This window comes from Pezoporus occidentalis, unplaced genomic scaffold (assembly GCF_034315485.1).
Source record: "Pezoporus occidentalis ecotype Australia unplaced genomic scaffold, CSIRO_AGI_Poc_V1 ctg61, whole genome shotgun sequence".
Lineage (NCBI taxonomy): Eukaryota > Metazoa > Chordata > Aves > Psittaciformes > Psittacidae > Pezoporus > Pezoporus occidentalis.
In genome coordinates this window covers 583,089-606,430 of record NW_026915955.1, presented here as the reverse complement: position 1 = coordinate 606,430, position 23,342 = coordinate 583,089, and the positions used below count along the sequence as shown (strand labels likewise).

Here is a 23,342-nt window from a genome sequence, read left to right as displayed (position 1 = left end):
GTGATCTTGATAGTGTCTGTATGACATTCAGCCACGGCATATTGGTGAAATAAAGCTAATGGTTATATCTGCCTATGAAAATTACTTACAAATGTGTTCTGCTTGTAGGGGATTGTCAGTACTGTCACCAGTGTTCTACCAAAAGCACAGATTAGTTGTTTCTCATTTCTCTTCCTGACCTTCAGTCCTGGTGTTGTGATTATTTCCCTCTTTTGCATGCTGTTGTACATTTCCTAGACATGCGAGATGGTAATAATTTTCTGTATGACTCCCACTGAAGAGGAAATGGATACTTGTCAAAACAGTGATATGCGTCTGGGATTCCAGCATCCAGAGATTTATTTCACTGGGGCCTCTCAGTTTGCTGTTAAAAAAAAATTCTCAGGTAATAGTACATGATTTTTCAGCCTGAGTTGGAAAGTGCTTTGATTACCCATGTTATTGTAAGTGCCTTGGAAGCATACCTTATGCAAGAGTAAACTTAATGTTGTAAGTATGAAAAGAAACTGGTTTTAATCTTTCCAAGAGATTATAAACAGAAAGAATAAAAGTTGGAAATGAGAAATTTACTGTGGCATCTAGAAATCAATTACCTCTAAATCAGAACAAGCTAAGTAATTTACAGAACAGAGATTCCTTCCCCACTCCCCTTTAGAAGGAATTGGAAAAAATTACATGTTTGCCTGTGCTTCAGTGGAATAGTAGCACTGTTATAGAAACAGCCATTTGGAGAGGTGAGATGGGATGAAAGGATAGGAATGGAGTTTGGAGGGGCAAAATTGCTAAAACCAAATGTTCAGTGCTGGTTTTAATCTCTAAAATTGTGGCTATTGTGAGGGTTTAATGTGAACAGTGAAAACCCACTGTAAACTTGCAATGTTGATTTTAAAGATAGGGCAGAGATTTTTCCCAGACTCTGTTGTTCTTTGTTTGTTGGACAGATAACAGGAAAACAGAGCTGTCTCTTGACCCATGTTCATTTTCTGGCTGCTGGAATGAATTTGGAACTTAATCCCAGTTTTCCACTGAGCATGTCCTTTAGCAGTGTCAGGGCCTGGGTGGGGTCACTCACTCTTGTTCAATAGAGCCTTTTTCAAAAAGGCTGTTGGGATTCTCATCAGTTTACAACATTTTTTTCAGTTCTGGGGAACAGCACAAAACCAGTTTGATAAACAACAGATTGTATATGTGCATGTGTACTCTGGCAGAGAGAGATTTCTCAACTTGAAGTTGCTGTTTGAGATTGTTTCTCTTTTTTTTTTTTTTTTCCCTTTTTTTCCTATCAGAGTATTTGTAGATTGAAAATACAGAAGGAACAGTTTCCTGTTACCTCTGGGTATGATACAGCTAGCAATGAGAGAGCTGCCGGATGTATATTTGCTTAAATGTAATCTCAAAGAAATGTTGATGTGGGCATCACAACTTGGCTGCATATAGAACTTGAATGGTATTTATGTTCTGGTTTTACTGAAAGTTTTGGGGTTGGTTTTGTGGTTTATTTTTACAATGAGCTTTTCATGTTGCATGAGTGCTATTACACAGATGATGCAGTTTCTCAATGCATTTCATTTAGTTTGGGACACAGGACTTTCTAATATTAATCTGTGGTTTTTTTACATGTTTTTAGGCTGCTACCAAGTGTAGTAAAGCTGTTTACAGAACTGTTTAACTTTCTCTTTTTAAAGAATTCTCACTTGGTTTTGTGTCTCGTAGTGTTGTCTTTGCTTTCTGGAGAGTTGTATCTCTTCCACTGAATTTTCCTTTAAAACAAATCCTTTTAAGTTGTATATGGATTGTGATAACTATGTTATTCACCAAACAAAATAAAGATGCCCTGCAGCAGGTGTTTTCTGAAAAGTTCAGAGCACTTCAGTGATAGGATGTAGATACATGGTGTTGTCCTGCTGCTTTAGCAGGAAAAAGATTCTGAGAAATAGCAGTGTTCCTGGATTCTGCTTTCACTTTGCAAAGAGTTGAGGTCACTTCCCTAGAGATGGCTTTATAAGAATTTGACACCTTAATTGAACATTTTCACAATAAAGCTATCTAGATTGCTGATACTTGGCAATTTTAGAGAAAAATAGCTTTGTCTTCTTTCATTTGCTGTCTGTAGCCTTGATTTTAGTTTGTTTTGTTTTCACAGTGATCTTCAGAATTACTCTACTACTTATCTTATATTGCTGTTTCAGAAATATCTTTTAAGTTCACACCACCCTATGTAGGGATTTATCAGAGTTTTTCTGGAGAGTCCCTGCGTATTCTGTGTATTGCAAGGAATGATGAGACATCTGCAGTAATTTTCTAGCACTACAAAAATTAGTTTTAGAGACTTAATGATATTTCAGTATTTATATAAGAGTAAAAATGTTTTCCTAGTCACTCAGGTAGGCTGCTGTATTTGGGAGGGAAAAGTGTGCTTGCAAACATCCAACTGTGTAATGGTTGTTATGAATGTAAACGTGAGGGCTAACAGAATACCTGTTGTTTTGAATAGTGACTTCACTATCTAGGTAAAAGGATGATAATCAGTGTAGTTGCCATTAACTCTGAGGCTGCTTGCCACTGTGATGCACCTGGAATTCTCTGGAAACTGTATTTGATAGACATAGCACCCTTAGGGGAGACACCATTTTGTGCCATTTCTGCTCTTGGAGATAAGCTTAGATGCTGTGTGAATATGTGCATATACTTTGGCACACACATGTTCATGTACACATGTAACTAATTTTTTTTTTTGTCATGGAGTAGTAATTCACTGTTGGCTCTGAAGTTATATTTATTACAACATGTTGCGTTAATACTCCTGTGAAAGCATTCGATTACTTGTCATAATTTGGGAATTACAGTTGAAATTGGAGTATTGGTGCTGTTGAAAGTTCGACCTTTGAAATGTGGTACTGATTTTTAGAACTGTTATGGCACCATCTGCTGACCAGTGTACAGACTGGCAATGGCAGCTTGCTCGCCTGGGTGCCTCCTTGCAAATAAGCTTCCAGTTTAGGAGGCAGTTGGACCAGAATCATAAGGAGAAAGGGTGATTTTTTTTTTTTTTTTTTTTTTTTTTACTTGTCTTTGTGTTTGGGAAAAATATTTTTAGCAGGAAATACTGTTACAGCGCCAACAGTTTGAATTATAATAAGAGCCTTTAGTTCTCTAATCAGCTGCATTATTGCATGAGGCTCCTCTGTGAACTGTGAAGCTTTATAAGAAATAATTTTTGGGTGTCTTTGACAATATGTGGCATAGGATTGTTCGTGGTAGTCTCTTGGTCAATGCATTACCTTCTAAGCCTCCAGAGAAGAGCTGTGATGGCATGAGATCAGTTCAGGCCCCAGCTCCGGTAGTATTGTCACAGCATGGGAAACGGGTGGGCTCTGACAGGCTTCTGCCCTGTGGCTACTACTGAGACTCGCAAAAAAAGCCGAGTCTGCAGTCTGTTCAGTGCAGGGAAGGGCACGTAGACCTGATACTCCATTTCTCAAGGGGTGCATAGTTCGTGTGCCAAAATGAAACTCTAGGAAAAAAAAAAAATAATGCCAAGCTCGTGATAAAGAAGATACATATTTTGGGAAGTTTGGGAAGACTATCTCTTACACTCCTGGTCATTGCCCTTGTTCAGTAAATTCATCCATCACTTAAAAGTTCATTCGTAGACTACAGGGAGTATAAAGAAATTTACAGGCTTAGCAAAGAGGTGTGCTTTGTACGTTTTCCCTCCCTATTTCTAACCTTTTTTTCCCCTGGAAAAGCACTGAAGTTGCAAGCTTACAGGAAATAGAGCTCTTAAAAGAAATCACCTCCTGCTGTTAGCATCAAATAAAGGCGTTAAATGAACATGGACAGACCTGGTCATACAGGAGCTGTAGCAAGTTTCCCTTGCTTCTGTAGTATAATGCCAAGTTCTCCTTTTAACTATACCTTCGATTATGAAGCCTGGACACTTGGAGATGCAGAACCTTTCTTTTATTATACTGAGCAAGTTTGTATCACCCACTGCTATCCTGTCTAGATTTAATCAGTTAAGAGGTGTAACTTGGTATCCTCAGTTTCTTTTATTGTTAAAACAATACCATAGGGACATGCTTACAGGGTGATTTAGTTTGCTTAGTTCTAAGGAATTCTCTGGAGATGCCTCCTATTTGACTGTATAAACAAAATATGATCTTAATTTTGAGAGTGGGGTATAATGACTTTTTATTAGTGTGTAAATGTATTTGTGCATATTTTGGAAAGTAAAAAAACCATGCAGGGAATGCAGTAATTTTTCTTTCCTGTAGCTTCTTTTAAGATTTATCACTTTTTCTAAAAGTTTTCAAGCTACTTTTGGGGAAGAAATTGGCTCATTCTTAGAGGTGCATGAGAAAAAAATCACCACCATGTCTGTTAATAATGAAATCTCCATTTGATTTTATTAAGTGGAGTGGATTGCTAATCTCTGATCAGCAGAAGTTTGGATTTTTTTCTTAGGGAAAGTAGATTATAGCTCTCTATATATTATTTTGATAATAATTTTTTACATTATTAAGATTGATACCTACCATTAGGAAAGGACAGCAACAGTTATGTGTCTATGAAAGTGACAGCAAAATGGAATTTGATTGGTAGCAGCTTTAAAACTAACATACTAATATGTGGCTTTAAATAGCAAATTCAACAGAAACCTGCTTTTCAGAGGTCTATTACATGTGAGATAAATAATACTTAAATATTAATACTTTATCACAACTAGCTTTATTAATAGTATTAAAACTTGAAGGGTTTTTTAAAAAGTGAAAGAAATGGCTGCATAACTAATACTTAAGTTTGACATGTATTCAGAAGTCTAGTGTAGCAGTAAAGATACTAACTTTTCCTTCAGTTTCCCCAATTGGCAAATGTTTTGCTTTAGACAGTGAATTTTAAAGTAAAAAACAAATAAATACCCACAACTTGTAGTTACTTTTGGTCTCAAGATGTTTGCTTAATGTGAGTTTGCCTGCAGATGGTTCAAAGTTCCCATGTCTAAGCTTCTTACTAAGGTAACTGTCAAGTTTATTTCCTTTGGCTTAGTATTGTTCATCCCTTTTGCCAGAAGGGCATATCTCTTGTATATTTAGGCATCTATTAGCTTCCTAATGGCTTAGTCTAACTTTGTCTGACTACTTATGAATATGCTTTGGAAACCTGGAGGCAACGTGTTGCTGCCACCTCGTGATCTGAACTAGTTTCCAGTTGGCATGAAGTGCAGTTTAAAGTGTTGTGCAAGTTAACTGCATCAAGCCTGAATTAGGCTACTCTCTCATTGACTTTTTTTGGCAGGGGTAAGGGCAGCAGCTTTTGCGTTCTCAGCAGGAGTCCTGAACTGGTAGCCTCCTGATTCTAATGGCAGGCATTGATGACAATTGATTATAATAGAGAGCATCCGATGTTTTAGTTATGTGATTGTAACTACTAACATGCTATCCTTCAGGCCAGAGAGACCATCAGTTTAAAATCTAATTGTCACTGGTGTTTATTTACAACCTTCTTAAAACAGCTAATGGAATCTAACCACTTTAAGCTTTGTTCGTTGGATCCTGGTATGCTTATTTTTGTTGGCTCAACTGCAGTAAATTGGAAAAAATAATTACTGAGTTTTCAAAGTAATGCAGCAAAATACAGTGCCGCACAGCTAACAAAATTTGTTTATTCTAGTGATTTTTTTTTTTTTTCCAAGAAATACTAGTAATGTTAAGATTAAAGGGGAAGGAAACTATTGGCAGGTCTGTCTAGAGCAGTACTTTTGACAATATGTGCAGAGCACTAAGTTTTAGCTTATTGCTTTTACTTGAGTAGAGAATTTAAAAAGGAGTGTTTCTTTAACCAAGTAATTTTACTTTAGAAACTCTTGTGCACTATTACTACAAGTTACTGCAAATAATTTAAGTCAGTAAAAGTAGTGATGTTACATAACAGAATTATTGTTGCTTCTTTTAGTGTTAGTTGTGACAATGACAACTGAAGTTGGCTCAGAGACTGAAGTAAAGAAGGATTCTGATCAGCTGGGACCAGAGAAAGCCAAGGACAAGCCTGAAGAAGCATCAGAGACTCTAGAAAATCAAAAGTCCAAGGAAACATTCTCTGAAGAAGCTAAAGATTCTTCCTCTGTCCCAGCACCAACTAGCCAAAGTAGTCCAAGTAGCCAGAAGAAGGAAAAAACTTCACCTGAAAGCAAGGGTATTTCTCGTTTCCTTCCCCCCTGGCTTAAGAAACAAAAATCTTACACCTTGGCAGAGCCCAAAGATGAGACCAAGAAGAGGACAGGGGAACAAATAGCTGAAGGAAGTGAATGCCAAACACCAGAGGGGGTGTCTCAGCCAAAAAAGAGCTTAGAAGTATTAGTGGCTGAAAATCAGCAAAATGCTAAAGCAGATGACAAAGAAGAAAATCACTCTGTTAGTAGTGCTGAAACACAGGTACGTGTGGAAAGGCTAAGAGATGATTTGGAGCAATTTTACTGAAACCTGATTCAAGATTTCTGTAATTCATGTAAAGTTTTGTTAGATCATATTGGGGAAAAAATGACAGCTACTATCTGCCTTCTTTAATGTAGTTGGGTTGGTATGAGAAGCATACCTGGTTTTAAAGGTTCCCACTCTGTGGCAGATCTTTTTCACTCCAGTTAATAAAAAAAAAAAAAACAAACTTCACGCTTTGGCAAAGGAACTTTTAACCTGCATCATTGTGGTAGAAACGAGCAGGGATCAGAGTAGAAGCTTCTTAAAGTCAGCTTTGCCTCTGCAGCTGTTGGATCACATAAATACTTCCTTAGTGACTTAACCACAACAAATAGCAAACAGATTATCTCTGAGTCCTTATAATCTCAATTTTTGTTATCCTTTACCTAGAAACCGTGCTTGTAGTCACTGTCCTTACTGATTCATTCTAAGAGGTTGGTGATGAGTGCCAAGCCTAATGCCACCTACTGCAGTGCTCCAGAGTCTTGCTTTTTGAGAAGTTGCATGCCAGTTCTTAACACTCAAATCTCACATTCTATGGAGGTTAAGGTGATTAAGGGCATAAAGAATCTTTCACATGAGGAAAGGCTGAAAGAACTGATACTGTTCAGCCTGGAGAATAGAAGGGTCAAAGAGAATCTTATCAATGTATATAAAATACCTGAAGTGAAGGAATGAAAAGGAGCCAGGCTTTTCTCAGTGGTATGCAGTTCAGTGACAAAAGGCAAGGGATATAAACAAAAACCGTGAAATTCCATCTCAAATCACAGAAAAGTCTCGTTTACCCTGATGATGAGGCAAACACTGAAACAGGTTGCCCAGAGTCTCCATCTGTGAAGATACTCAAAACCCAACTGGGTATGGTCCTGGGCAGACTGCTGTAGGTGGACCTCAAGAGGTCCTAGGGCTATAAGACTAGATCATCTCAAGATATTCCTTCCAACCTCAAACATCCTGTCATTTGGTGTAACCTGACTTTCATAATTGCTTGGTTTTTAGTTTTGTATATGTCCTGGAGCTTAGATTTTTTTCTGTTAGGGGAAAAAAAAGCCAGTAAAACATTAGAAATATTATCTCATTTTAAATAAAATAAAACCAAACCCTCAAACCAGGAAAGGACCTTCTGTGGTTTGAGAGCAGGAATATCTGGTCCCCAAAGGAAGACCTTAATGCTTACACTGGTTATTGTGCTTCCCGTATGTGCATAACTTTAATAAAAGCTTTATGAACAAATTAAAAATACCCAGCTTCCTGAGTTTATTTTTTTAATTGGTTTTTGTATAGCCTGCCAAAGAAGATGGTAAAGAAACAAAAGTAGAGCAAGTTGCAGAGGAAAAGGAAGAAAAACCGGAAGGGAAAGAAAAAAAGGAGACAAAAGAAGTGCAGACAGCTGAAACTAAACCAGAAAACATTCCTCAGAAGTCTCCCAAGAAAATTAAAACTGTGGAGTGTAAAGTGATGCTTCTGGATGGCATGGAGTACAGCTGTGACCTAGAGGTAAGAGATCAAGTTTCTATAAGAAGAGCTCTTTTTTTTGATATTTTAAATCTATCATGATTCAGTTAAGTTGGTTGGCAAGAAATAAGTTTGATTATTTGTAATAAATGAGAATTTTCTGTAAGAACAGAAGCAAAATTAACTAAGGAGAGGGAGCAAGTGGAATAGAAACAGCTTATTTTATATGTTCATTGGAATAATTTATGGGACATAAGCAGTGCTGACTGCAATTTTATAGATGAATTCATGTTCTTAAATACATGGAGAACTCTTTATACTCTGTTACTTTACCAAAATAATAAAGTCTCAGAAAGCTGCTTCAACTGGTAATTGAAATATCAGTCCATGATCTCTTCAGTGGATCCTAGTAGATCACTTTCTGATGCTGATCTTTTCTTTAGTCTCCCTTTAGTAATATTTACTGTTTGGGTAAATATTTTAGTTCTGCCTTTACAAAGTAACATAAATTATACAAGATTTAAAAAGAAAATAAACAAAACCTCTGCAGTCTAAGCACAAAGCTGGAAGTCCAGTTTACCTCAGTTGACTTTCTAGTAATACAGTTTTTAGTTTGGAGCAATTTCCATGGCTGAGACATTCCTGATGCCTCTTCCAGTCTTTTCTGTACACTGTAGATGAACTTCATTATATTTTATTTATGTTAGAGGCAATTCTTTAAATATACTTGTTAATAAGGAAGTAAAACTGAAAAATACATTGTTTACATTGCTGTTATTTTACAGACTGTTTTTGCTAGAACCCTGTATTTTTCTAACTGCCATCTTAAACTTTCATGATAAATCAAATAATAAAATCTGAGATAATACACTATTTCTAGGAGTCTTTTCTGTTTGAGTTACTATAGTTTTCATTTTTTTTTCTTGTAGAGAACCCCATCAGTTTCTACTTAACCTATAAGGAGTGTGAAAGAAAACAATTTGTTATATTTTGTCATTTTTCATTCTTATTGCATAGATAAGACAGGGAAAGGGCATAAAAGGAGATAAAGCCATGATAGAGTAGCTTCAGTATCAGCATATAGATTAATGCTGTAGTTAGTACAAGCTGATAGAATTGTCAGCAGTAACTAAATACTGAAACTTTTGTGGTCAATTAGTAGATACAATACTATACAATTAATTTGTGGCAGTGGTGTAATTGTAATGTAAGAGGACTTGATATTTGAATTCAGGTATTATTACCTTAGATTCCGGTGGACCTTAATAGATAATCTTAAAGTGGATAGTAATGTCTTCTTTGTTTTTTAAATAAATAAAGAAAAGAATACTGATATACTACTCTTAGTCCACAAGCTGATTTACTAGGAAAAACTTTACTTTTTCCAGCTTAGAATCATAGAATCAACTAGGTTGGAAACAATTGGGAAGTCTCAGCTTTAGCAAGGCTTTTGACGCTTTCCCATAATTGTTCTAGACAAATGACTTACGGGATAGGTAAGTGGAAAATGAGGAGGACTGGAATCTGGCTCAACTGTTGGGTTCAGAAGGTTGCAGTCAGCAGCTGAAGGCTGATCAGTAATGCTATATTAAAGGCATTGATTCGAAAGGTGATTAATGACCTGGATGATGTCACGAAGTGTGTCCTCAGCCTGTATGTTGATGATAAAACTGGAAAGAGTGGCTGATATAAATCAGAGGGACTTCAGCAGGCTGGAGAAATGGTCAATCTTGTGAAGTTCCACAAAGAGAAATACAAAGTCCTGCACCTGGAGAGGAACGACCCTGTACAGGTTGGACTGATTGGCTGGAAAATGGTTTTCCACAGAAAGAACTGAGGGGTGTCCTAAAGGACAAGGTGACCATGGGCCAGCAGTGGGCCCTTGCAGAAAAGAGGGACAACAGCTTTCTGAACTGCAGAAGGAAGAATGTTGGCAGCAGGTCAAGGAAGATGGTCCTTCCTCTCTGCTCAGTACCTGGAATGCTTGCTCGAATTCTTAGCTGCCCAGTACAAGAGAGACTTAACGTACTGGAGGGAGTCCAACAAAGACTGCAGCATTGTTTAAAGGCCTTAAGCATCTGGCATATGAGGGACTGACAGGAGTTCAGCCTGGAGAGGAGGAGGCTGGCAGTGTGTATAATTATTTGGCAGGAGAATGAGTAAAGAAGATGAAGCCAGGCTTTTCTCAGTGGTGACCAATGATAGAGTGAGAAGAAATGAGCACCAACATGAAATACAGGGAATTCATTAAGCTGAATGCATTAAAACGTGAATGTGAAGGTATATTGAGGGTGATAAAGCACCTAGAACAGTGACTAGATAGGTTGTCTAGGGTGACTAGACAAGACCTTCACTAACCTGTTGTGCGCAGGGTTGTTAGACTAGATGACCTTGAGAGGTCCCTTCAAACCTCAGATAATGTAGGTAATTATAGCTGTATTTTGCCATTGTAGAAATATAATTCAGGAATTCTAAGCACGTTAGTCTAAATTATTAACAGTTATATAACGCACATTGCATGCATACTCTGTCAAATAAAAACTGATGGCAGTGCCCATGGTATTAACATTAAATTATTATTAAGGAAAACTGAAAAAGTGCAAATGGAGAAACAACATAATTCAGTATAAAATATTTGTCATATTTTTGAGGGAAACTTTTTTTGTATGTCTTAGGTTCTCAAAATTGATAGTATTATATGCGGTCCTTCTAGCAAGGTGACAAATTCTGACTTTTTTTTGCTTGCAGGAAAAAGCAATTCCATAAAGTCTCATCTGTTTATCACTATTGTCCAAATGACGATTTTTCTTTAGCTTTTTTGAGTAAGACAATAAATTTCTAAATAATGAAAAACTTCCTTAGGCTTGTCACGCTTGTCCAATTCAAAGACTGCAGTTTGATATTTTATACTTTTTGGTACTACAGATTAATTCAGGCATATTAACCCTAACAGTCCCTGTTAAACAGTTTCTAAAATGGCAGCTCTCTTCTGTAACTGCTCATTGAATTTCGTGATCTAGGCCAGTTCTTTGGTCTGACACCTATCTTTATATTTCCCTCTGTTTTCCTTCATTTAAAAAAGTAAGTTTAGTATAGGTTCAAGTAGTAGCTCTCTTTGTGTGTCTCAGTTCTGGCTTTTTTTTTTGTTTTTCCTAAACTTTAATTTCCATTCTTTTTCCTGTCTATCTTGTTTTTCATTTTTCTTGAAAGAGCAAAATAATCTCTGACAATAGGGTATGTGCTTAGGAAAAAACTGCAATTTCAGTAGACCAGAAATTGCTCTCTAAGCTTCTACCCATGTGATAGTTAGATTTCTATCCTGCTTATCTTCTCTTTTGCTTTTTGAGCTTCATATAGTTCTAGACATATTTGTGGCTGCATTTCTTTAGCTCCAGTGCTTTAAAACACTTCAACATAATTAATTTTTTGATAACATGAGTTTTGAATTTTGGATATGGAAATAGTTGGACCTTTTTTCATACAGCATCTTGTACAAAAAACAGCCTCCCCATTCCTCCCAGTTGAAGCTGGTTTTGTTCTTTATTTTGCAAAGTGGCATGTTTGATACAAATTGAATTGGGCTAATTTTTCAAAGTTAACTGGTTATAGAAAGTATATTATTCAAACTTAAAAAAAAAGTTCAACAAAATGCTAGTGAGCTTCTATAGAATGCATTAAATGATTGTATTGGAAAAGAAGTTACAGGTTTTAGTTAAGGTTCTGTTTAACAGAAGAAGTTTACCTGGGATTACTTTTTAAAAGTGTGTTATCCCTGAGATTTAGACTTAGCAGCAAAAGCTGTATAGAGGTTGGTCTGAACCAGGTTCTCTATGCCTCACTAGATGTTTTTAGAAATTTAGTATTTATCAAGAGACAACCTGATATCATAGAATACTAATTTGTTGAAAACTGAGTTCAGCTATAGTCCTTATCACTTGAATTCTGTATTACGAAGCTGAGATAAGTAAAGGGATTAATATAAGTGAATAGGTGAAGTCCTGTGGTTGTGATATGACTGAAGTCAGTTTGTGTATGTGGAGTTACTTGTTTTCTGCCGTGGCTACCACAGATTGGTTTTTGTAATAGTTCTGATATTGCTCAAGAATCTTTTTAGTGTTGGCAGGTGAGAGCTGTGTGATACCATGTGTGGCAGTGGCTTTGTTTTTAACTGAAGGAGTACGAGAGAAAATTTGTGTATGTTTTGTATATTGATAATTACCGAGTTCTTTTTTGCAGCCACCTAGTCTTGTTTGAAAATAGTATTATTTCTTCTGGCTTGTTTTTGCGTGTCTTTTGTGTTGCCCAGGGCATGCCTAACATGGTTGATGTTTGGCTTCCAACATAAAGTGCATCCCAGGTATTTCTCCATTTTGAGGGTTACTTTGTAAATTAATTTATTACTTCTGAGAGTAATCTGTTTGTTCTCTTCTCCTTAGAACTCTTTATTTTGCCTTATTAGGTTTTCTGACTGGTATCAACTTGCTAGTTTGAATTTTAAGTCCATAGTTCGGGTTTTTTTTTCCACAGGAAAAAAACCTTTTACTTCTATCTTGGCTGCTTGCTCTGAAGAATTAAAAAATTTAAGTGGAAGTTGTGTTATGTACTTACATGCCAGCCACTCTTCAAACATGCTTTATTTTGGGGGTTAGGAACCTGAAAGTTTTGTAAGGAAGCAAAATAACCTCAATTGGATTGTTATATTTAAGCTCTGTAGCTTTTACTCTAAAATATATAAAGTTCCTTAAGTCCACAGGTTCCATATTAACATAATAGTTTTATTTTCTGTGTTCTGTAGCTTTAAAGATGTCCAAAGTTCTTTTTCTTTAGAAAACTTCTGAAGTACATCACAAAAATAGTATTGAAGTATTCTGTTAAAGTAGATGAGTTACAGGTACACAACATATGCATACATAGAACATAAGCAATTAATTAAATTATTTCAGCACTATAATTGTAAGTCTTAGAGATCATACTCTTCAGAGTAATGTGTGAATGCTGGGAGAGGAAGAAGGAGGACAAAACTATTGTTTGAATAGTTCTGGAGGAGCATGACTTGAAACAACTTTCACAGGCTGTTAACTGTTAAGAAATTTCAGTTATATTTTACTACTTTCTTTAAAGAGAGTTCAGTTCACTTACACTCGTATTTTATTATTCCTGTATCAGATTTGTCAAAGTACGTGAGTATGAAAGACAGTGGTATTTGCCAAAAATAGTGAAAGACTGAATCTTTGTGAAATTACAGAACCTTTATATTAAAGATTCTGTAAGAACCTTTATATTAAAGGATAAAATAACTTCATGATTCAGTAGTGTAGTATTTGTGAGGTGTAATGGCAGTTGAGTTTTAATAGTTTGAGTGAGTAGCCTGTTGGAATGTTTGAGATTTCTAGAAGCAGTTTTTAACTTCTGTATGAAAGACAGTGCACAGTGCAAGTGACATAATTTTGACCTACTGCTGTCCTGGTAACTGACATCTGTGGGAGCACATGTAAGTTGTTTCAGAGTGATCCACATGTGCCTCTTGCTTTCATGATAGCGGAATCAGCTTGCTTTTTCTTTTTCTGTGGTTTCTTAGGTAGTTGAGAGGAAATTTTGTCTTATTTGGAATCTGAGGTAAACATTTGTTCAGATTTTCTGCTTTAAGCGTAGTCTGGGGTTTAATAGATAACACAATTTAAGCAAACAAAAGAGTGCTAACTGCATAATGATTCTTAGTTAGAAGCAAATGAAGATCATGTTGGGTTTGTTTACTGCATTCAGTCAGTGGTCTAATTAAATATTTATAACAAAAGGCATTTAAAGGTTGCCAGCATTGACCGCATTTATGCACGTATGAACAAGTGAAATGAATTGGAGTTGACATAGTTTCTGTGGTTACTTGCAGTTTGCTAATACAAAGTAAAAATATGCTTCCTTAGTGTACAGTGATCAGTGTTTAACCCTGAATTAAGGAAAGTGCGAATGAAATGCAGGGTTGGTTTCTGCAGTGGCCTGAGAGAAGAGTAGCAGCACTAAGTTTGTCCTTGGAAGCTGAATGGCACAAGAAGCTTTCCACTGCAAGGACAGCTCCTACTTGGGGCGTATTTAAAGCTCATTTGATGGACTGAAATCCTACCTCAGCTGTTGGGGAACAGATGCCATCTCCTCAGATGAGAAAAGGCACCAACACCTAGAAGTGTCAGAAGCTAAAAGGCCTTTTTAGGCTGTATAGCAGTGGAAAGACCAATGGAATGCCTTTTTGAGGAACGTTGAAGAGTTTGCTTGTCATCCCCTGCAGAGCCAGGAGCAACAGCTGTAAGAAATGGGATGCACAAATGTTGCTTAGGGGATTGCAGTGCTTTGGAACACCCACTGGTGTCCTGCCAGGCAAGGGAAGGTTTCTTGCCCTCAAGTTAGATCGGGCTGGGGGAATTTTGCTGCTCTTGGAAACATCTCTGAGAGACTCCAGGTTGAAGAAGAATTGGGACTGGGCATCTCCTGAGAAGCATGACCAGCCAGTGGGATGAGGAGTCAGGTCTATCCAGGAAAGCAGCTCTACAGTGCAGGTCCCAAGACTTCCAGGAGACAGGGTCAGAGACAGGCATACCTACAACATTGCTCAGGCATGGACTGAGACTTGTCTTCTGGGCCCTTAGGGTGGGGGTCCCAGGGTAGGCTGCGCTCAGCCATTGAGGCCTGTGACCTCCAGGACTGCAGGCACTGCTCTCCCAGTTTACACTTGTGTTCTTACATATACTTCTGGCGTTACTCTGTGAAAGGTGCCGAATTCAGCGCTTGTTCTTGTTAAATTTCATCCCGTTAAATCATAGCCCAGTGCTCCAATGTATCTAGATACCTCTTGTCCTTTGAGAGAGTCAGCAGCACCACCCAGTTTGGTATTAACAGCAAACTTGCTAATGGTGCATTCAGCTCCTGCATGTACAGATCATTGATAAATGCATTGAACAGGACTGGTAGCTGTGTTTATTTTGTATTTGTAGCTGGCAACTCTTTTATAGCCAAACAGATCCATGATACCTTATTCCAGTTCCCAACTGGGTAACAATTTGGATTCTGTATGTCTGCTGCGACTGCTTTGCTCTTGTTTGCCGCTCTTGTGAGAAGGAAGTAAACAACAAACTTTGTTACTCCTAGTTTTATGAAGTGGTGGCAACTGCGATGTCTAAATAGACTTTTGGAATGTGTACTGGAATAACTTTGTCATCTTTTAAACTACTGGCTCTGCAAGCCTGTCCTCACTGCTTGGACTGTTTGTATAGCTAGGCTGAATATGCTCACGTTCTTGCAGGACCTGGGAATGGACGTATGCTTTTACTGCCATTTTATGTTAGAATCAGGACTAAGGAGATTTCCTTATTTTCAGTGCTTATGTCTGCTGTGCTGTATCCACAAGCATATATGTGTGAGTATACCTATGCATAAAGGCTTATCTATACATATATATAAGGTTAGCAATTATCATTTTACATGTTGTAACTCCCACTTGACATATCGAAGAGCTAGTAGAAACAGAAAGAGAATCCCGCTGAAAAGCTGTGCAAACCATGATGTTGACTTTCTTAAAGTCCCCTGCTCTTCTATGAAAAAGTTTCTAACTTCTGAAATGACTGGATCACAGCGGTTGTCTTCTCTACTATCAGTTCTTCTTTAGAGACACTCTCCTAGGAGCATGTTTTTTTCCAGAAAAATTATATGTTACCATCAATTTTAAACTATGTAGCAATGCCTGTTTCCCAAAGGGATTGCAAAGAAATTTCACTTGAAAAGATTGTTTTTTCAAATTAAATACCCCTACAGATTTTTAAAACTATATAACTATATATAAAAAACAAACTAGGAGTCTTTTAATTTTATAAGAAGGATTTTATAATGAGAACTGTTGCTGATACTGATAGGCTTCTTATGCTTTTGAAATCACAACAGTTCTATAAATGTCATTTTCTGATGCTGTAACATCTTTGTATCATACCATTATTTAGAATGTAGACTAACATAACTTGGCCTTCATGACATGGTGATGTTTTTTCTTACATGGACTTAGAAGCTATAAAAACCTTTAAAGATACAGTGTTTATTGCCAGTGTATCAGAGTTCTGTTGACTATAACTACATAAGAAACTGCAATATTTTGCTGTTAAATTTGAAATGTATTTCCTGTAAATTTGGCCAGTTTGTTTCTGTATGCCAAAAGATTTCATATTAGCTATGGGTTTTAGTTTATGAATTATATAAAGCTACATAATTAGCAACTCGCTCCATATATGGACTTAATGATAGCATACATTATTTCTGCACTAATCTCTACATTTCCTTTACTGAAATATATATACCTGGAACTTGCCTTTGCAATGTGTGATGACTGATGTGCACAGTGATTTAGGAGGAAAAACGATACATGCATCTGAGCAGGCTAAGATTCTTTAATCCCTCTCAAACTTTTCCTGCTTTCAAATCAGTTCCTTATATTTCTGATTTTTTTTTTATTAAGCTGAAGGTAAGGCTCTCAAGAAAACAAAGTGGTTACTTCAGACTCTTGTGGGAAATAGCCATGTCTCTTTGAAGAGTAAAATTCTTGAGAGTACCAAACAGAGCTAAGATTCCTAGCTCCCCATTTCAAAAGTGACTCTGACTTCTAACTTCTACTGCTATACTTCGATGCTTGTGCTACTAAATGTGTTCATTTTATGAGTTTGTGACCTAGGTTAAGCAGTAGCAGTCAGTTTTTCTCCTTCTTAGTAGCTGGTGCAGTGCAGTGTTTTGACTTTCCACCTGGGAACAGAGCTGATAACAATGATGTTTTAGTTTGACCAAGGACTTTGTGAGCCTCATGCTCTGCCAGGGAGGAGGGAGGCCGGGAGGAAGCAGAGACAGGACACGTGACCCAAACTGACCAAAGAGGTATTCCATACCACAGCACGTCATGGCCAGGATGTAACTGGGAGTTAGCCGGAAGGGCTGGAACTGCAGGGTTGGAGGAGGTATCAGTTGGGTTGGGGGGGGAGGGGGGGGGCAAGTTATCGGTCAGCTGGTGCTGAGGTGTTGTATTCTCTTCCCTTGTTATTTCCCTTATCATTATTATTATTGGTGGTAGCAGTAGTGATTTTGTGTTATACCTTAGTTACTAAACTGTTCTTACCTCATGCCGTGGGAGTTGCATTCTTTTGATTCTCCTTCCCATCCCTCTGGGAGTAGGGGGAGGGCAAAAAGGGGGGGAGTGAGTGAATGAGCTGTCTGGCTGGGTTTAAACCACGACAGTTTGTCTTTGAAAACTTTCTGATCTCCAGGACTGTAATGTTTGCTGAACAATGCGATCTTGAATAAATAAAGGCTTAGTTTCTTGGGGAATAAGGCAACAATGCTTTCAGTATTTGCTCAGTGCATGCCTCCTTTTCTCTCCCTTCCTCCCCTCCTGGCCTTACTGCTTTGTGCAGTGGAGCTGAGCTGCAGGCCAGTGGGGCAGAGCTGGGGCATATTGTGAGCGTGCTGCCACTGTCTGTGGGGGACAATGGCTGCAGTGTCACAAGGGCCTACACAGGGGTACTTGATGGCGTTTCTGTGGAATTGCAATGGTGCTTGGCATTTACTGAAATCTGTAGGATGAGCAAATGCAAAAATTCCTTTAAGTTGCCAGGCCTCTGAAAATGCCACGTTGAGGCCTCATTGATAAATGCCCCGAACAGCAGAACAGTCATGAAGGAGTTGGTTCAAACTGGGAGACTGCATGCCATTCATGTTCAAATTTTAACTGTGGAAAGAAATTCTCATCTACCCCATCAGCGTGTGCTGTGGGCCATCTGCTCTAAAACTTCCATCTCCTGCCACCTTCCGTTTCCAGTACAACAAATCTTTTTCCCTCATGCCTGGCCCACAGAACTCGGGCTTGAGCCTGTTTTTCATTAGCAGCACTAGGGAGTTATGGGATGCCCTTAATTACATTCTCATTTCCAAGGACAAGAAGAACAGGTAAAGCTTCAGGACTAATTGCCATTTGCTTAAGCTGTATTAATACTAAGCTACAGCAAGTAGCCTTTTAAGAGTGTGTTAAAATGATGATTACTTTTCAGTTACTCTTATAAAGTGGCAGACTACAATATTGAAGCTAACCTCAAACAAAAAGATTTTTTTTTTATTCTTTTGTTATTGACTACCACAAATATTTTTAGGAAGAATAAACTTCCTGAAGGCTAGTTTTATTTTTGAGTACCTACTGAATTAATTGGGTACTGAGAGAGTTCATAAATCTGCAGGTAGAAGGCAACCCTCATGTCTAGCTGTCTATATTGCAGAGGTTTTAAGGTGCAGAACATGTTGCTTATGTTCTGCTGACACTTGTATGCTTCTTTGGCAGGTCTGATCACTGACTTTTTTAGTGGTTTGATTGTTCTTTTTGCCTCTTGAAGGTGATAGCATGCTTTATTTTCCTTGGGAGCTCATATCATGTGATTCATAAAAGTCATCAAGATGAATGCCAAAATGCTATAAATGCAAAATGTAACAGAAATTAGCACCATAGGAAGTACATTAATTTTTAGAAAATAACAGTATAGAAAAAGTTGGCTCACGTGAAGGAATCTTACATTATTTAAAAGAGATCCAGAAAAACTGAAAGCTATTTATGGTGCACACTTTATGGTGCAAAATATTTGAATCAATGTAGGTACTGAATTTTCCTTGTGCATTCAAGCTGGTTTTTTTTTTGTTGTTGTTGTTTTTTAATTTATTTTTTATTAATTTAAAAAATTTGAAATGCCTTTATATTTGTCAGTGATATATATACACCTTTCAAAATATAGTGAAAAAAGTATCATAAGAAAGCTGTGGCTGTGTAATCTATTTTATTGATATTTTGAGTTTTCCTAATACCATCAAATAACAGTACCTGTAATTAAGAATTTTACTGATTTACTGATAGTAACTTTTTCCTTTATTCTTTCAGAAAAGAGCAAAAGGCCAAGTGCTGTTTGACAAAGTATGTGAACATCTCAATTTACTGGAAAAGGACTATTTTGGGCTGCTGTTTTATGAGAATTCAGAGCAGAAGGTAAGCCTGTATAAGGGGTTTGCTTGTTTTTTTGTTTTTCTAAGTTCAGTAGTTTAGTGAGATATTAAATTACAAACATTGGAGTAAACGATTGTAAAATGCTAGTGCTAGTCTGCTAATTTTACAAATGAATATTGTTTTGATATGACTTCATTCAAAAGGATCTCTTAAATATCATTTGGCAACTTATTTTCAGTTTTCTTTTGCACTTGCTTACATGTTGAATGGTCGAGTACACATAGATTGTTGAGCTGAGAAAAATCTTAAATCAGTCAGTGGCATGCATTCCATTAATTACCAAAAGCTAATTTAGATTTTCTCAGCATCTGGACATTTCCAGTTAGCTATGGGCTGGCTGCCACTTTGTCCGTGAAGTAAAGATATACCAGAGGTTATATTTTCCCTCATAAAGTAAACGGACTAGTAATTACACGTTGAAGTGGAAAAATTGTATTTCTTTTTAGTCTCCATATTGTAGCAGGAAACATCGTTACATGAGTACTATGCTTGGTCTGGAAGGTTTTGCTTTTTTTTCTGCCATCTTTCTCAACTCACTGTTGTGTTTGAAATGCAGTCTAATTTAGTGGTCTGAATAGATCTTAATCTCTGACCCACTTCCATTCAAATATAGTAGTTTTCCAGACTTGCTTTGCTGCAAGCATTAAGCAAAATACTCAATTCCTCTCTGTTAAAGATACCCATATATAAAATGGGCTTGATGTATTTTTTCACCTGGGTATTTTATTTTTTGTCTTGATTTGTAAGCCATTTATAGAAATCTGAAATTCTTTGATGTAACAATGAAAAGCATGTCAGTTGATCTTCAAAATAATTATTGTGGTTTAAATATCATAATTATTATTTGTTATTATCACATGTTGTCCCTTTAGTAGTGCTGCTCATTATTGAAAATCTATACTGTATACACACAGCAAAATAACATAAAAGAGCAGTCTGATCTCTGACAAGAAAGGAAAAGTCTAATAGCAGACCTGGGATCCTTGAGCTGAACCAGGACATAGCCCACTTGAGCAGATCCTACAAGGTGGAATAGGGAGCCTTTGGCTTTTGAAAGTGCAGCAGGAAAGTCTGGATTGGTGTAGGTTTTTTTTAAATTTTATTTTATTTTTAATGTGCTTCTGGTTGGACTGATTATTTCTTGCTGTTCCTCAGTCATGTCAATGGGGGAACAGCGCATCACACCTTAAAAAGATTCCTTCTGATTTTTTTATACTTGACTGTATATGAGCCTGGGCAGTCTTGTCTGTTCCAAAGCTGGCTCTGCCTTGAGTCACAGTTAGATCAGTTATCTTCAGAGGTCCCTTTCAGCCTGAGTGAGCCCCTGAGCTCCCTATCCATTCACTAGGAGGTTCTATTGTAGCAACACTCACAAATGAGGTACTTACATAAATTCAGTGAAAAGTATCCTGGTAATGAGGTCCCTGTGGTTCCGTTATTCATATACCCAGGCTAATTCTAGCACTGTTCAAGGAGTAGACCACTCATCACCATAATTATGGACAGCAGCAGGCTTTTGTTTAAGAACTTCTGGAGAAAGCTGGTCTGATTTTTTTATGAAGACTTAAAACACAGTTGTTGGATTTTGTCTTCTTCATACAAGTATTATTTGAAGAAACTTAAAAAGGAGTCTTCTAGCAGATTTGCATTTCCCACCTCCTACTTTCTGTTGCAAGACTAAGCTTAATTTATGGTGAACTGCAGGAACTACAAGATTTTGAATGCCTGTGAGCAGCAGAGAAGGAGGGGTTTATTTTGGGTATTTCCTGGCTGTATAGCCCATATGCTCTAGGTTTTACCCAAAGTACCATTATGTGGATGGTACTATACCCCTGGTGCAGCTCTACGTTGTGATTATCAGGTAAGTGGGAATATCCAGGTTTTCAAAGAAGAGTTTGAAAATGTGGGTTTTGGCATGAACTAGTCACTTGGCTAAGTGCTTACATTCTTTACAGGTTGCACGGTGTACTGTAACGTACACATTGATACAGGCTTGCTTTTACTGCTGCTGTCACTCAAATGATGTAATTCAAGCTACTGTTTTTTGTACAACACTGTGTTTGTAATTTCTTATGGTATAAACATATCCTGATAATGTGAAGGGTAGCTACTGTGGTGTCTTAAGAAAGCTTAGGGACTTGGAACTTTTACTGGTTTTAGGGCCTTCTATTTTGTTCACCTCTAAGTTTTTGACAATTTTTTAATCTCAGTACCAGTTCTTTCTGATCCTTTTTTTCTCCTGTTATGACTGCCTCTTCAGATTAAAATGCCACAAATCTCTGACCTCTAGGCCGGTCAGTGCTAAATGCTGAATGATGTGTTTTTCTCATTCTTGTGCACACATCACAGCCACCCATTTATAAGCCAGCTGTTGAACTCAACAGCAGCTGTGGGGTGTGGAAACTGAATGCCTGGCTCTCTTTTGAATTAGAGCTGCTCCCTAATGCGCTATTAGGGTACCATTGGAGGAGCAGTCCCATTAACTTTTCTCTATGGTGTTCTGTGCAGCTGACAGAGATGTCATGTCTTCAAATCAGGCAGATTTTTGTTAGCTTCAATACACATTTTAAAACTTTTTAGGTCAAATTACTCATTAATGATTTCCTTCATTGTTTTGCAAATGTTACATTTACTGGCCTAAATTTTAGGTAGTGATTTCACTGTATTACACACTCAGAAGTTCACAGATGAGCCATTCACACTGACCCGTCTGCAGAAGCATTAGAAAGCTTGTGCTCTTATGTTCTGGGCAGCAGCTGGAAATACTGTGTTTCTAGATTTGTACAAAATACTTTTGTACTGGTAGAGAACATTTTGTTCTTCTTTGACAATTCATTACTTTCTGCTCTATAACCGTACGAATCACAGATTAAACAAATAATTATTGCCTACTGGAGGAAAGTTGTGTATATACACTGTCTTTTGATTTGAAAGACAGACCTGTCTGTTCTGCATCAAGAGGTCTGTTTCAGGGTAGACTCTTTCAGTAGTTTGTTTTGTCCATAACAAAGGGCACAGCTGCAAAAAGCCCACCTCTGTAATTATGTATATAAATGGAGGATAAGCATCTGACTTTATTTGACCTAGTAGTAATGGAAGTTGGTGAAAAAGTCTGCTACTCTACAATAAGCTCACTCTAAGGTTTGGAAAATCAGAAAATGAACTGTGTAACTTGTGGAAAGAAAAGGTTATTCTTCTTATCTTGCAACATATTCTGTATTATGTATGTTCTACTTGATAGTGATAAAGCATTGAAAGCAGCATGCTCAGAAATCCTAGTTTTCTGCTGTATTTATGCCATGCTATATTCTATATTTACTAACTTTATTTTATACTTGTACTATAATTTAAGAGTTTAATCTACTTGCCGTTATCTTTAAGATACTTGTAGTTATCTTTGCAATTGGAAGAATATGGCTGTGTCTCATTTTGGAATAAAACTCATGCCAAAACTGAAAACCTAGGGTAACTGTAGCTGAAGTGAGTTTCAGCTAAAAGCATTTGAAGACTTCTGTTGGCTTCCAAGGCCTTTCCATGTCAAGGCTTTTCCACCAGATAGTGGTTTTTCTGACTTAAGCAGAATAAAGAGTATCCAGATTTTTTAGAAGGGTGTTTTGTATTTCTTCCTTTGTAATGATGGACTGTGAATCTCTGGATGAGTTATAGTAGCTGTGAAATGTGGATGTCACAAACTTCTTAAAGCAAGTAGAGTGAAATTATTTTTTTTTCTTTTTTTAATTACATATGTCAAATTATAGAAAGGAGGTTTTGCATTTAATTTGAAGAGTAGTTATCTAATATATACATGCTGCATTTGTGATTAAATCAACTTTGACCAAGGTCATTTACAGCAGGGAACTTAGTATTTTAGGTCATATTTATAGACGCCACATCCTTTATCAGCATGAAAGATGTGCAGGAGTGCAAAGCCACACAGTCCCACATTCTTTTAATCCATGCAGACTCCTAAAACTGTAGCCTCATGTTTTGTCTTCTTGAAATAAATCTGACTTTCGGTGGAAAAGCCTGTAATAACGCCTGAGGGATATGGTACTGGAATACAGTTGTTGCATCAGAAATTTGGTACCATGGACTGAAAGTTGAGTCAAATTATACCCAGTGTCTGTCGCTGGCTAGGTTAGGTGAGAAACATTGGTAGAGATAAAGGTTTAGCAACATTTGTGCTGGCATTGAGGTCCCTTCTGACTTTAAAGCTGCTAGTACGTGTAGTGGTTTGTGGAAATGCACATTGTCTTTGACCTTACAAGTTTTCTTCCCTACTTTGCCCAACCCTGTGATGTGCGCCAAGTCCTGCTAGCAAGCTGACTGTGTGCATGCTTGTTTCTTCC

General features: G+C 37.3%; 1 protein-coding gene across 16 annotated transcripts in view; it reads left to right on the top strand.

The window, feature by feature from the left end:
* The window catches only part of EPB41L2 (erythrocyte membrane protein band 4.1 like 2), a 101,069-nt gene that overhangs the window by 33,893 nt on the left and 43,834 nt on the right, over positions 1-23,342 (top strand). For 15 of the 16 annotated variants that reach the window (XM_062639701.1, XM_062639704.1, XM_062639697.1 and 12 more), the window contains 3 exons: positions 5,956-6,434; positions 7,761-7,973; positions 18,871-18,975. In XM_062639701.1, the coding sequence (XP_062495685.1) occupies positions 5,970-6,434; positions 7,761-7,973; positions 18,871-18,975 (783 nt within the window). In that variant the 5' untranslated portion in view covers positions 5,956-5,969. Of the gene's footprint in view, positions 1-108; positions 191-5,955; positions 6,435-7,760; positions 7,974-18,870; positions 18,976-23,342 lie in introns of all 16 variants that reach the window. The other variant, XM_062639688.1, reaches the window with a different exon arrangement.